The sequence below is a fragment of the Equus caballus genome, chromosome 3 (assembly GCF_041296265.1).
Source record: "Equus caballus isolate H_3958 breed thoroughbred chromosome 3, TB-T2T, whole genome shotgun sequence".
Classification (NCBI taxonomy): domain Eukaryota; kingdom Metazoa; phylum Chordata; class Mammalia; order Perissodactyla; family Equidae; genus Equus; species Equus caballus.
This window is the reverse complement of record NC_091686.1, coordinates 10341112-10354411: the sequence shown is the minus strand read 5'-3', so window position 1 is coordinate 10354411 and position 13300 is coordinate 10341112. Positions and strand designations below refer to the sequence as shown.

Below are 13300 nucleotides of genomic sequence, written 5' to 3'. Positions count from 1 at the left end.
GAACCTTATATAAGTGGAAACACACAATATTTGTCCTTTTGTGACCAGCTTATTTCACTTAGCATAATGTCTTCAAGGTTCCTCCATGTGTCAAAATTTCCTTCCTTTTAGGAATGAATAATATTCCATTGTATACATATATCACACTCTGTTTATCCATCATCTGTCAATGGACACTCGGGTGGCTTCCACCTTTTGGCTGTTGTGAATAATGCTGCTATGAACATGGGTGCACAAATACCTGTTCAAGTTCATGCTTTCGATTATTCTGGGTATATATTCAGAAGTAGAATTGCTGAATCATAGTTATCCAATTTTTTGAGGACTCTCTTTTTAAATTTTATTTCTTAAATTATCATACAGTAAAATTAACTAGCCCTTTTCTTTTGAGTGGATTTCTTGAATTAGCATTGTCCTTTTTAATTTTTATTTTAACAATTGTTTTGAGTAGGCAATACATGCAACTCAAATGGTATAAAAGCACAAAGCTCCCATCCCATCTCTTCCCCCAGCCACACAGGTCCCCTTCTCAGAAGCATACACTATTTTTAGGTTTTGTGCATCCTTCTAGAAATCTATGGCCATACAAACATGTTTCTTTTTTGCCTGAAACAGTAGCAAATTCTATTACTTTTATTCATCCAGCTTTGTTTTCACTCAACAAATCTTGAAGATCCTTCTGTATCAGCACATAAAGAATTTACTCATTCTTTCTAATGGTTGCATACTTTTTCCACTGTATGGATGTACCATAATTTGACAAGTCCCCACAAACAGTCACTTAGCTTTCCAATTTCTTGCAATTTACACCAAACAATGCTGTAATTACTTTTCTTCTGGGTATACATCCTATAGTAAATACATACGTGTATCAGTAGGATAAGCTATTGAAAGCGAAATTGCTTGTTCTAAGGCAGTGGTTCTCAAATGGAGGTTATTTTGCACCCTGGAAACATTTGGCAGTGTGTGGAGACATTTTAATTTGTCACAACTAGGGTGGTGCCACCAGCATCTAGTAGGTTGAGGCCAGGGATGCTACGAAACACCCTATGATGTACAGGACAGCCCCCATGGCAAGAAGTATCTGACCCACAATGTCAGTAGTGCCTAGGTTGGGGCACGAGCATGTTTGGCGCATATGCTGACTTGCCGTCTATCGATCAAGCTGATCCGGCCAGCGCAGCAGTGCCGGAGACTGCCTGCTCTCCCATTCTCAACACAGTCTTACCGACTTACTCATCTCTGTCAATCGAAGAGAGGAAGAATGCTATTTCTTTAGAGCTTTATTTTGCATTTCTTATGAGTGAGGTAGAACATTTTTCCCATGTTTGAGAATTTTCAGCTTTTCTGTAAACTGTTTAAATCTTTTGCCCATTTTGTCTATTTTCTATTAGATTTTTAAAAATTAATTTATAAAAGTCATTTATGTTTTAAGAAAATTAGCTCCTTGTGATGTTAGATACAACTTTTTTCCCGTTATTTATCATTTGGCTTTGCTTGTGATGGTTTTTGCTATGAGGAAAAATTTTCATTTTTATATAACTGACTTTATTGATTTCATGGTTTCTCAGTTTTATATTTTAAAAGTCCTTCCCATTCCAAAATTATAATAAAAATGTTCCCACTATTGTCTTTTAGGACTTTAAGTGTTTTATAATTTCCATTTAAATCTCTGATACACCTAGATTAATTTCACTGTAACATTTAGTTCCAACTTAATTCTTTCCTAAATGGCTACTCAATCATCCAAAATCATTTATTTAATAATCCAGTTGTCCCTCACTGCAATGCCACCTTTATCATAAACTAAAAGTATCAATATCAAAACTTTGTCAGATTCTTGATCATATGTGTATCATATACCATCTGTATTGGGGCTCATTACAGGATTTATGTGTTTTTCTTTGGTCTCCTAGTCTATTCATGAGCTTATTTTAAATACTGTAACTTCATAACATGTTTCAATATCAGGTATGTCTAGTCCCCTCATTTACTTATTAAGAATTTTGAAGATACTCTTATTTATTTTTCCAAAAGAACTTTTGAGTCAGTTTATTGAAATCCTTAAAAAAAAACCTCCTTGTTATTTTAATTGGAATATTATTTCACAGATAAACTTAAAAAGAACATTTTTATGATGTTGAATCTTCCTAACCTGGTATTGTCTTTTAATTCCTTGCTTCACAAAGTATAATCTCTGGCACTGGCATCACCTGGGAGCTGGGTAGAAATGCTGGGTCTCAGGCCACCCTAGACCTACCCAATCAGAATCGGCATTTTAACAAGATCCCCAGGTAACTGGTTAGCACCTTCCAGTTTGAGAAGTGCTATTTTAGTTCACTTTGAAGCAATCCAACAAAATTATTTTTTTATTAACTTGTTATCAGAATGCAATAAAAACCTGTCAAGAAGCATTCAGTGAATATCTACTCTGTCTAGCATAGACATACACCTGAGGGGAGACCTAAAGATGTACCCAGAACCATCAGTGGACACTCTTGTGAGGATGACAATTAGAGAATACCTACGATAAAATAATGAGCAAGAATCGAAGCATTAAAAAATAAGTACCATGGTGCTGGCCCCGTGGCCAAGTGGTTAAGTTCGCGTGCTCCGCTGCAGGTGGCCCAGTGTTTCGTTGGTTTGAATCCTGGGCGCGGACACAGCACTGCTCATCAAACCACGCTCAGGCGGCGTCCCACATGCCACAACTAGAAGGACCCACAACAAAGAATATACAACTATGTACCAGGGGACTTTGGGGAGAAAAAGGAAAAAAATAAAATCTCTAAAAAATAAATAAATAAATAAGTACCACAACTATGAGGGACATGCTGAGAAGACCAGAGACTGCAATCCCTACCCAGCCCCCGACTTGGAGAGCAGGGGTAAAACTACAGGACAGGCAGGCCACAACCCACCCCAGCTCCAGTGCAGCGGTGCAGAAGAGAGGCTGTAAAAACAGAGAGCTCTGGAATGCTGCCTGAAGGGACTGACTTTATTTGTAACAAAGTGTGGGGAGTTCATGCCTCAGGAACTGTGGAAAACAATGGAGATCTTTGGGGTGAGCAATTAAGAGGAAGCTGGTAGCTCTATGCTATTAGTAGCAACAAGCAAAACAGTACACCAGCTACATGTTTAACAGAACCAGAGAAAGACCATTAAGAAGAGTGCTTTCTTAGGGTTGGAGCAAGCCTCAAAGACTGGCAACACTTTGCCTATGCAAAGGGGCCTTACTTTAATTGGATCAGAAAGTGGAGCAATTAATGGCTCAGGATGTCCTTGAAAGCAAGAGAGCAATCAGCTAGCAATTAATGGAGGCTAATGCCTGAATGGGATACCAATAGAGGTAGACCAGCCAGAGGCTTAGCTGGAAGATGAAACAAAGAGAATTCAGCTGAAACACTCACTAATCATCCTTGGTTGTCAGGGAGATTGCATCCATGATCAAGGCTGCACCCTCTGAGGAGCAACATCAGAGGCTACTAAAAGCAGGAGAAATAGTCTGAATTATTCCAGCCAAATCACTAAACAAGCAACAAGCAAAAACAATGACAAGTCCAAGAAAGGGGCGGATGGATTAGTGTCCAGAGTTGCTACAATATATTACTCAAAATGTCCAGTTTTCAACAAATATGAGATAGGTAAAGAAACAGGAAAGTGTGTCCTGCACAGGGAAAAAAAAGGTAACATAAACTGCCTTTGAGGGAATCCAGATGGTGGACTTAGCAGACAAAATCTTCAAAGCAGCTATTATAAATATGTTCAAAGAACCAAAGGAAACCATGTTTAAAGAATTGAAGGAATATATGATGATGATGATTGTCTCCTCAAATAGAGAGTATCAATAAAGAGGTAGAAATTATTTTTTTAAAAAACCGAATGGAAAATCTAGAGTCTTTTCAATGCAATAACCAAAATGAAAAATTCACTAGAGGGGATCAACAATATATTTAAGCCAGCAGAAGAAAGAATCAGTAAACTTGAAGGTAGATTGATAAAGATTATATGATATGAAAAAGACTGAGGAGAAAAGAACAAAGAAAAATTAAATCTCAGAGAAATGTGGAACACCACTAAATATACCAACATGCATGTAATAGAAGTGACAGAAGGAGAAGAGAAAGAGAAAGGAGCAGAGAAAATATTCAAGGAAATAATGGCTGAAAACTCCCCAAAATTGATGAAATATATTAATGTATACCTCTAAGAAGCTCAACATACTCCAAGTAGAATAAGTGCAAAGAAATACATACCTAGATACATCATACTCAAACTGTTGAATGACAAGGCAAAGAGAAAATATTGAACGCAGCAAAAGAAAACAATTCATCACATACAAGGGAAGCTAAATAAGATCAACAGCTGACCTCTCATCAGAAACAATGGAAGCCAGAAGGCAGTGGGGCGACATTCTAAGTGCTGAGTGACAAAAACTGTCAACCAAGAATCTTATATCCAGAAAAACTATCTTTCAAAAATGAAAGCAAGCAATGAGAACATTCAGATCTTGGTTTCTAATGCTATTCTCAAATAAAAGGGATCAGGACTACTTGGAGAAATGGCTGATTCTGGGATTGGGGTAGGAAATAAGATGAGCCTGGAGCATCTTCTAGTGACAGACAGAAGTGCTTAAAAAAAAAAAAAAAAGAATAGGGATATGTCCCAGGGACACGGAAGCCAACTGAAAGAGCTCCCAATGGCCAAGCTGGAACAATGTGAGCAACAAATAAATAATATTAGATTATAACCCAACATAGAAAATAAATATCCATGAGTTGATACTGCTATAAATAAGTGATTTTAAAAATAAAAAATAAGTGGAGGAGAATTGACAAATCATCATATAGAAGAATTCCAAATAATTTATAACTCCTCACTTCTTAGGTGTGGGCTGCACATAGTAACTTCCTTCCAAAGAATACAGTGTGCAAAGTGTGAGAAAGAGTAACTTTCCAATGGAGAAACCTGTAGAACACCACCTTAGCCAGGGGATCAAGGTTAACGTCAGCAGGGATAAGTCATGTTGACAGTATGCTCCCTTGATATGATGTAATGAAAATGGCACTTTACCTCTGTGGTCTTTATCCAAAAACCACATAACCCCAGTCTCATCATGAGAAAAACATCAGACAAACCCCAGTGGAGGAACATTCTACAAAACACCTGACCAGAATTCCACAAAACTGTCAAGGTCATCAACAAGTACAGTCTAAGAAACTGTCACAGCCAAGAGGAACCTAAGGAGACATGACACTGAATGTAATGTGTTATCCTGGATGGGATCCTGAAATAGAAAAAAAGGACACCAGGAAAAAACTAAGGAAATATGAGTAATATTAACTATAAATATTAATAATAATGTATCCGTATTGGTTCATTAATTTTAACAAATGTATTCCACTAATTTAAGATGTTAATAATAAGGGAAATTGGGTGTGGGGTATTTGGAAACACTCTGTACTATCTTCACGATTTTCCTGTAAGTCTAAAATAGTTCTAAACACAAAGTTAATTTTTTTAAATGAAGGAAAAATAAAGACATTCTCAGATAAACAAAAACTGAGAGAATTCATTCCTAGCAGACCTGCCTTACAAGAAATACTAAAGGAAGAGATTGCTGGGAAGATGGTGGCTTAGGCAGACTCTGAACTCACCTCTTCCCACGGACACAAAAAATTTACAACTACCCTGGGAACAATTACCCCTGAGAGAGAACCAGAAACTGGACTAAAAGAATCCCCATGACAAGGGACAGTGCTGATTGAGGTGGAAGAGGCAGAAATTCCTTTCTGGAGAGGAAAAAACCACATTCTAGCAGCGGTGCTTCATGGCCAGGAACAATCTTAAGATACAAAGCTTTTCCTGGGGAAGTGGGGATCTGAACAGGAGAGCTTTGCCACAACAAGCAGCTTTTGGACTCAGCAGAACTGAGACGAGTGTCATAATATCCAGCTTTGCTGGCTATTAACAACAGGGAATACCCCCAGAAAAGTTATCAAACATAATATAAAGAAAAGCCTGCTCTTAAAGGGCCCATGCATGAATTCACCCATTTTGGAAAGCAACACATAATCACCAGAAAGAAAGGTGCACAATCCTTTGATGAAAAGAGACTCACTTGAAAGGTTCTGGGCACATCTCACGGAGGCAGGAAGTGGCAGGAACCACCTCCCCAGGGACTGAGATATTGGAGGCAGCCATTATTGTGACCTAGTACAGGCATGCTGATACAGATGCTGGCAGACACCACTGGAGTTCTTCCCCTGGCCTGTTAGCACAGGGGTCTGCTCCACCCACTAGAGCACTGATTTAATCCAGCTCAGCCAGGGCAGGCAGCCTGCCATAGAGAGAGGCCCCACCCACCAGCAAGCCCTCAGGCAACTTGTGGACCGGCACAGGTGGAGTGTGTGGGACCTCTGCAGAAGGATGTAGCAAGTGGGTCCACCTTTGCAGGGCAGGACATGTGTAAGAGGTGGACCTATGGAGTGTGTGGGACCTCTTCAGCAGGGCAAGTGGGTCCACTTTAGTGGGGCAGGGCATGCGCTCAGGGCAGGACTAGTGGATGGGTGTGTGGGCCTGCAAGCAGTGGGTCTTGTCAGCTATAACAGACTAGTGCTTCTCAAATAGTCACATAGGGGATCTGCCCCACCTTCCAATGCCTGAAACAATTGTGTGCTGCACACTTGGGGCCAGCCCCACCCAGCTGCTTTATTAAGAGAGCTGACAAGAGCCTTGCAGGCTGGAGGACTAAAGCAATTGTGAGCCCTGAGCCTAGCATCCAGCCACACTGGAGGCCTACTCACTTAACAGAAAAACTGCAGCAGGAATGTACTATTACACTTTGCAGCCAACTGTGCTGGGTCTCCCCCTGCCCAATAAACTGACTGAAGGGATGATAGCAGCCACACACAGATGAGCCTCACAACCAGCTGGCCCGGGGGACAGCCTAGTCTTCCCATGCACGTGCAGTAAGAACAACCCCACCACAACAGAAGGACATGCGTAGCTCACAGAGGGACTCTCCTGGAACATTTGGAATTGGTGATGAGAAGGAAGTACATTACTGGGCCTCATAAGGCATCTCTTACATAAGGCCCCTTCTCCAAGATCAGCAGACACAGCTGATCTACCTAAAACATAGTTATAAGCACAGAGAAACATGAGCAGAGAAAGGAATATGTTCCAAATAAGGGAACAGGACAAATCCTCAGAAAAAGAACTAAATGAAACAGATAATCTACCTGATAAAGAGTACAAACTAATAGTTATAAGGATGCTCACTGATCTTGGGGGAAAGAATAGATGAATACAGTGAGAACTTCAACAAAGAACTGGAAAATACAAAAAAGAACCAATCAGAACTGAAGAATGTAATAATGGAAATGAAAAATTCACTAGAGGGAATCAATAACAGAGTAGATGATACAGAAGAACAGATCAGGGGTCCAGCCCCATGGCAGAGTGGTTAAGTTCACGCATTCCACTTCAGCAGCCCAGGGTTTTGTCAGTTCGGATCCTGGGTGCGGACATGGCACTGCTCATTAGGCCACATTAAGGCGGTGTCCCACATACCACACAAGGACCCACAACTAAAATATACAACTATGTACTTGGGGGATTTGGGGAGAAAAGGCAGAAAAAAAAAGAAGAACAGATCAGCGAGTTGGACAAAAGTCTAGAGGAAATCACCCAAGCTGAACAGAAAAAAGAAAAAAATTAAAAAGAATAAGGACAGTCTAAGGGAGTTCTGAGACAACATCAAGTGCACTAACATCCATATTATAGGTGTCCCAGAAGGAGAAGAGAGAGACAATGGGGCAGAGAATCTATTCAAAGAAATAATAGCTGAAAACTTTCCTAACCTAAGGAAGGAACAGACATCCAGGTACAGGAAGCACAGAGAGCACCAAACAAGATGAACCCAAAGAGGCCACACCAAGACACATTATAATTAAAGTGTCAGCAACTAAAGACAAAGAGAGAATCCTAAAAGCTGCAAGAGAAAGGCAACAAGTTACATACATAGGCTATCAGCTGACTTCTCAGCAGAAACCTTACAGGCTAGGAGGAAGTGGCACAATCTATTTAAAGTGCTGAAAGGAAAAAACCTACAGCCAAGAATACTCTACTCAGCAAGGTTCTCATTCAGAAGGAAAGGAGAGAGAAAGAGTTTTCCAGACAAGCAAAAACTAAAGGAGTTTATCACCAAGAAACAAGCCTTACAAGAAATGTTAAAGGGACTTATTTTAGTGGAAAAGAGAAGACCAAAAATAGTAATAAGAAAATTATAAATAATAATAATAAAATCACTGGTAAAGGCAAATTATAGAAAAGGTAGGAGATCAACCACCTATGAAGCTAATACGAAGGTCAAAAGACAAAAGTACTAAAATTATCTATTTCCAAGATAAGATGTTAACAGATACACACACACAAAAGAAATACTAAAGGAAGTTCTTCAGGCTGAAAAGAAGTGACACCAGACAGTAACTTGAAGCCACATGAAGAAAATAAATAGCACAAGTAAAGGTAATTATGCAGGTAATTATAAAAGCATAACTGCATATTCTCCTTCTCTTAATTAATTTAAAAAACAATTTCAGGGGCTAGCCCGGTGGCACAGTGGTCAAGTTCGCATGCTCTGCTTCAGTGGCCCAGGGTTTGCCAGTTTGGATCCTGGGTACGTACCTAGCACCACTTATCAAGCCATGCTGAGGTGGCATCTCACATATAAAAGAGAGAAAGATGGGCACAGATGTTAGATCAGGGCCAATCTTCCTCAAAAGATAAATAAAAAATTTTTAAAAACAATTTCATAAAATGATATGTATATAATTGTATTTTGGGCCTACAACATATAAAAATGTAATATATTTGACAATAGCAGCACAAAGGAGGCAGGCTGAAATGAAGCTGTATTTAAGCAAGGAAATAACACCAGATGGTAACTCAGATCAGATCCACAGGAAGAAATGGAGAGAACCACACAAATGGTAAATAGGTAATATAAGAAACTCTATGAATATACTTCATCTACTTTCTTCTTTCAGTTTTTGGACCCCTTCCTCACACCATTTACAAAATTAACTCAAAATGGGTCATAAACCTAAATGTAAGACCTATAAAGCTCTTAAAAGAAGACAGGAGTAAATCTTTATGACACTGGGTTAGGTAATGGTTTCTTAGCTACAATGCCAAAAGCACAAGCACGAAAGAAAAAATAGATAAGTTAAACTTCATCAAAATGAAAAACTTCTGTGCTGCAAAAAATACCATCAAGAAAGTGAAAAGAAAACCCACAGGATGAGAGAAAATATCTGCAAGTCATAAATCTGATAAGAGATTTGAATCCAAAATACATAAAGAATTCTTACCACTCAATGATAAAAAGATAATTCAATTAAAAACTGGCTGAAGGACATCTATAGACATTTCTCTGAAAAAGATAGATATGTAGCCAATAAGCACATGAAAAGATGCTCAGTGTCAGTCATCAGGGAAATTCAAATCAAAACCACAATGAATATCACTGCATGCCCATTAGGATGGCCATTAAAAAAACACACCTGAAAATAACAGGTGTTGGTGAAAACATACAGAAATTGGAACCCTCACATATACGTTGTTGGTGGAAATTTAAAATAGTGCAGCCACTCGGCAAAGAGTTTGGCAGTTTCTGTAAATGTTAAACACAGAGTTACCATATATATAGCCCACAATTCCACTTTTAGCTATATGTCCAAAAGAAAAGAAAACATACATTCACACAAAAACTTGTATATGAATGTTCATAGCAACATTATTCGTAATAGCCAAAAAGTAGAAACAACCCAAATATCCATCAACTGATGGATGGATAAATAAAATGAAGTACATCCATACAAGGAAACATTATTCAGCTATAAAAAGAAACAAAGGACTGATACATGCTACATGAATCTTGAAAATATTACTAAAATTAAAGAAGCCAGTCACAAAAGACCAGATATTATGTGATCTCTTTTGTATGAAATGTCCAGAACAGGCAAATTCACAGAAGACGGTAGAACAGTGGTTGCCTAGGGCTGGAGGGTGGGAGTGGGGTGAGGTGGGGAATGGAGAAGGATTCCTAACGGGTACAGGGTTTCCTTCTGGGTTGACGAGAATTTTCTCAAATTATTGTGCCGACGGTTAAACAACTCCGTGAATATACTATAAACCATTACACTTCAAATGGGTGAATTATATAGTGTGTGAATTATATCCCAATAGAGCTGTTAAAAAAATTAACAAGAAAACTAAAATATACTAAGTAGTGAATGCTGGACTTTTAAAAATTGATTTCATGTTTTACTTTTAATCTAATGAATATCAACACAAACAAATAAGAGCCACAGAAATTCAGCAGGGAGAGAGAACATGGACTTTTTGCTGTAACTTTCTTCCTGGCCACCCTGTACTGAGACAGGCTGTTTTGCAGAGCCCGTTGGCTCTCCATCAAGGATACGATGCAGAAGCCAGAACAAAACTGAGTTGAATGTAACAATCCTCTGGCTTTTGGGCCATTGTAGGTAGGTCTGGGGCCACACACACTGCCAGGCACATTTCAGGCCCATTCAACACAATGACACTAATAACTGTGCTAGTGGCTTTAGAGGTTGACAAAGTATTGCTCTACGCGGTCCTATCTGATCACCACAACAAGGGCTGTGACGTCTGGTTCACAGATGTAGAAACTGAGTCCTGTGTAATTAAAAGGCTTGTTCAAGGCTAGAAACTGGAAACACCAAACCTGATGCCAGGGCTTCCGACTACAAGTCCAGTGCTCTTCTTCCCCTACCTTCCAAAAAACGTTCCCTTTGAGTCACATCCTAGGTGCATTTAACTTGCGGAAATTCAACAAAATTCTCCCAAAGGATGAGAATGTTAAATCGCAACGTAGATGTAAGGAACTCAGATGACGCCATACATCTTTTCACACAGTGACCACAGGCCCTGGAGTGGGCCCAGGACAGAGGTCACAGGTCACAGGTCTGCCATGCCAGCATCAGGGTACCAAGTTAGAGTTACCCGTGTAAAGAGCTCTCTCTCCTTTACAGAGAAGATTATATTTTGGCGTGCGTACTTTTTCTCATATCAGTTAAGTTACTACATTCATTACGCATTTTTTGTGAGGTTATGCAACCAACACTTTAAATATTGTACTTTATGGGTCACTTAAGGAATTACTGAGGGTGATTTGGACTTTGCATGCCTTCTCTTATGAGCTGACTCTAGAAGCTAACCCAGCAGTGAAAGGCAGCACCGCTGGATGTGAGTCTCCAGGCGCCACTTCCTCCTTTGGTGGCCCAGAGCTATTTTTGGTTTTTATGGTCTAAGCTTTTCTAGATAAAAACTAAGGTGGCTTAGATCTTGGTGAACATTCACTCAAGCCCTTGCAGACAGAAAGAGACACCAGAAACACCATGTTTTACCCTCTCCTACCTCCTCCACTTGTATGGTTTCTCTCTCAATTTTTTCAAGTAACTCATTTCTCAGCAAGATCTCTTTGTTCAGACTGCTGGACATTTCCATTGCTCGTTGTAGCTTGCTCTGAAATAGAACAACACGGCAAGTCTTAAGCAAAGATGATTGCTCAGGACTACAAGGAGGATAGATAGTTCTTTATCAAGCAGGAGAAACGTGGGACCGTCCAGGAACTTGGGCCTGCCCTTCTCACAGCTGCCCAGATTTTCAGAATTCTGGTGCCTAACTTGCCCGGGGGGAGAGGACCTCAGGAGTCTTGTCCTCACCTGCGGAGTGGCCAGACACACCAGGACCCAAATCCTGCCCCGCCACTTACTGGGAGAAACTCTGGACAAGTCCCAGGGTCACCTCAGAGGGTGGTGGAGAGGCTTAAAGGAGATAATCCTGGTAAGGCGCATAGCACAGTGCCTGACACATGGAAAAAGTGCAAACAGCTGCCATTACTACCTCCCTCAGATGACGAGGGAGGAACAGCCCCCAGGAGGCAGGTGCTACTGCCATCCCCACTTTACAGGGAAGGGAACTGACTCTCACAGAGATGAAGCAATTTGCCCAAGGTCATAGAGACAAGGGGGAGCCAGGATTTGAATCCAGGCAGTGTGATTTCATCGCCCACAGGCTCCACCACTGTCTGCAGTGCCCATCAGGGCTGGGCCCATTGGTGTGGGAGGAATCCTCCAGGAGGTGCCCTGCCGTTTCCTGTTGCATCATTTGCTGCTGCCCTTCACCAGCTCTCCCCGGATCCCTGCTTCTTAGACTTGCCCCCTTTGGACATCTGTCTCCCAGTGGGGAAGAGTCAGCCTAGAGGAGCTGGGATATGCTCTGCTTGGCTGAGGAGTGGGCCAAGGCACAGGAGTCTGACTTCAGGGAGCTTGTTCAACAAACCCTGACAACCCAACCACCCTAAACCAGGCACCGGTCAGTGAAACAATGCAGGTCCTGTCACCAAGAGGCTGGCTCACAGCCAGGATGGAGGTGCAAGAAGAAATGTAAAACTGCCTTTGTGCCACGCACTAAGAATGCAAGGACGTCGTCGAGAGGGTTTCCTTGGGGGAAGGGAAGCAGGAAAGAGCTGAAAGGTTAAGTCAAGTATGTCTAGGTGAGAGGGAAGGGAAGAACATTCCAAGCTAACGAAAGGCCTAGGAGAGCAGGGTCCAAAAGGAGTTGGGGGAGGAGGGTGCTGGCAATGCCCCAGGGTATTAAATCTTAGACCAGCAGAAAAGCCTGGAGGCACCTGCCTGGGGGATCTTAGGGTACCTGGGGGTCATCCCCTCCCCAACCCCCTTCTCTCCAATCCTCCCTGTTTTAAGGCTCATGTCCTGCTCCACGTCCTGTGTGAAACTGCTCTGCTTAGGAAAGCAAAAGCAGATAAGAGACCAGACTGAGACGTTGGCTGCGGGGAAGGGAGGCGGGCAGGACTTCACTGCAAACCAGCAGCTCAGGTGGGAGCAAAGGAGGACGGAGAGAAGACATTCACCCACAACTTCAGAGAGTCGGGGCAGGAAAGACGGGAACTGCTAGGGCAACCTCGAGATGTCACTGGCTTTGCGGGGGCTGGGCCTTCGCGAAGGTGTGAGGGGCACTATCTGTGATTCTGAACAGGACATCGGTCACTTGAGGCGGCTACTTCTGAAAAGGGAAGTATTAGCTTTCTCTTGCATAATAAATTACCACAGATTTTGTAGCTTAAAGCACACACATTTATTCTCTCACAGTTTCTATAGGCCAGAAGTCCAGGCACAATGTGGCTGGATTCTCTGCCCAGGGTCCCACAGGGCTGGAATCAAGGTGT

At 41.3% G+C, this 13300-nt stretch overlaps 1 protein-coding gene across 8 annotated transcripts in view; it reads right to left on the bottom strand.

Annotated features, from left to right (window-relative positions):
• Positions 1 to 13300, bottom strand: part of CFAP263 (cilia and flagella associated protein 263) — a 37061-nt gene that overhangs the window by 5400 nt on the left and 18361 nt on the right. For all 8 annotated transcript variants that reach the window (XM_001494465.7, XM_023637094.2, XM_023637098.2 and 5 more), the window contains one exon: positions 11467 to 11574. In XM_001494465.7, coding sequence (XP_001494515.3) covers positions 11467 to 11574 — 108 coding nt within the window. The remainder of the gene's footprint in view (positions 1 to 11466; positions 11575 to 13300) is intronic.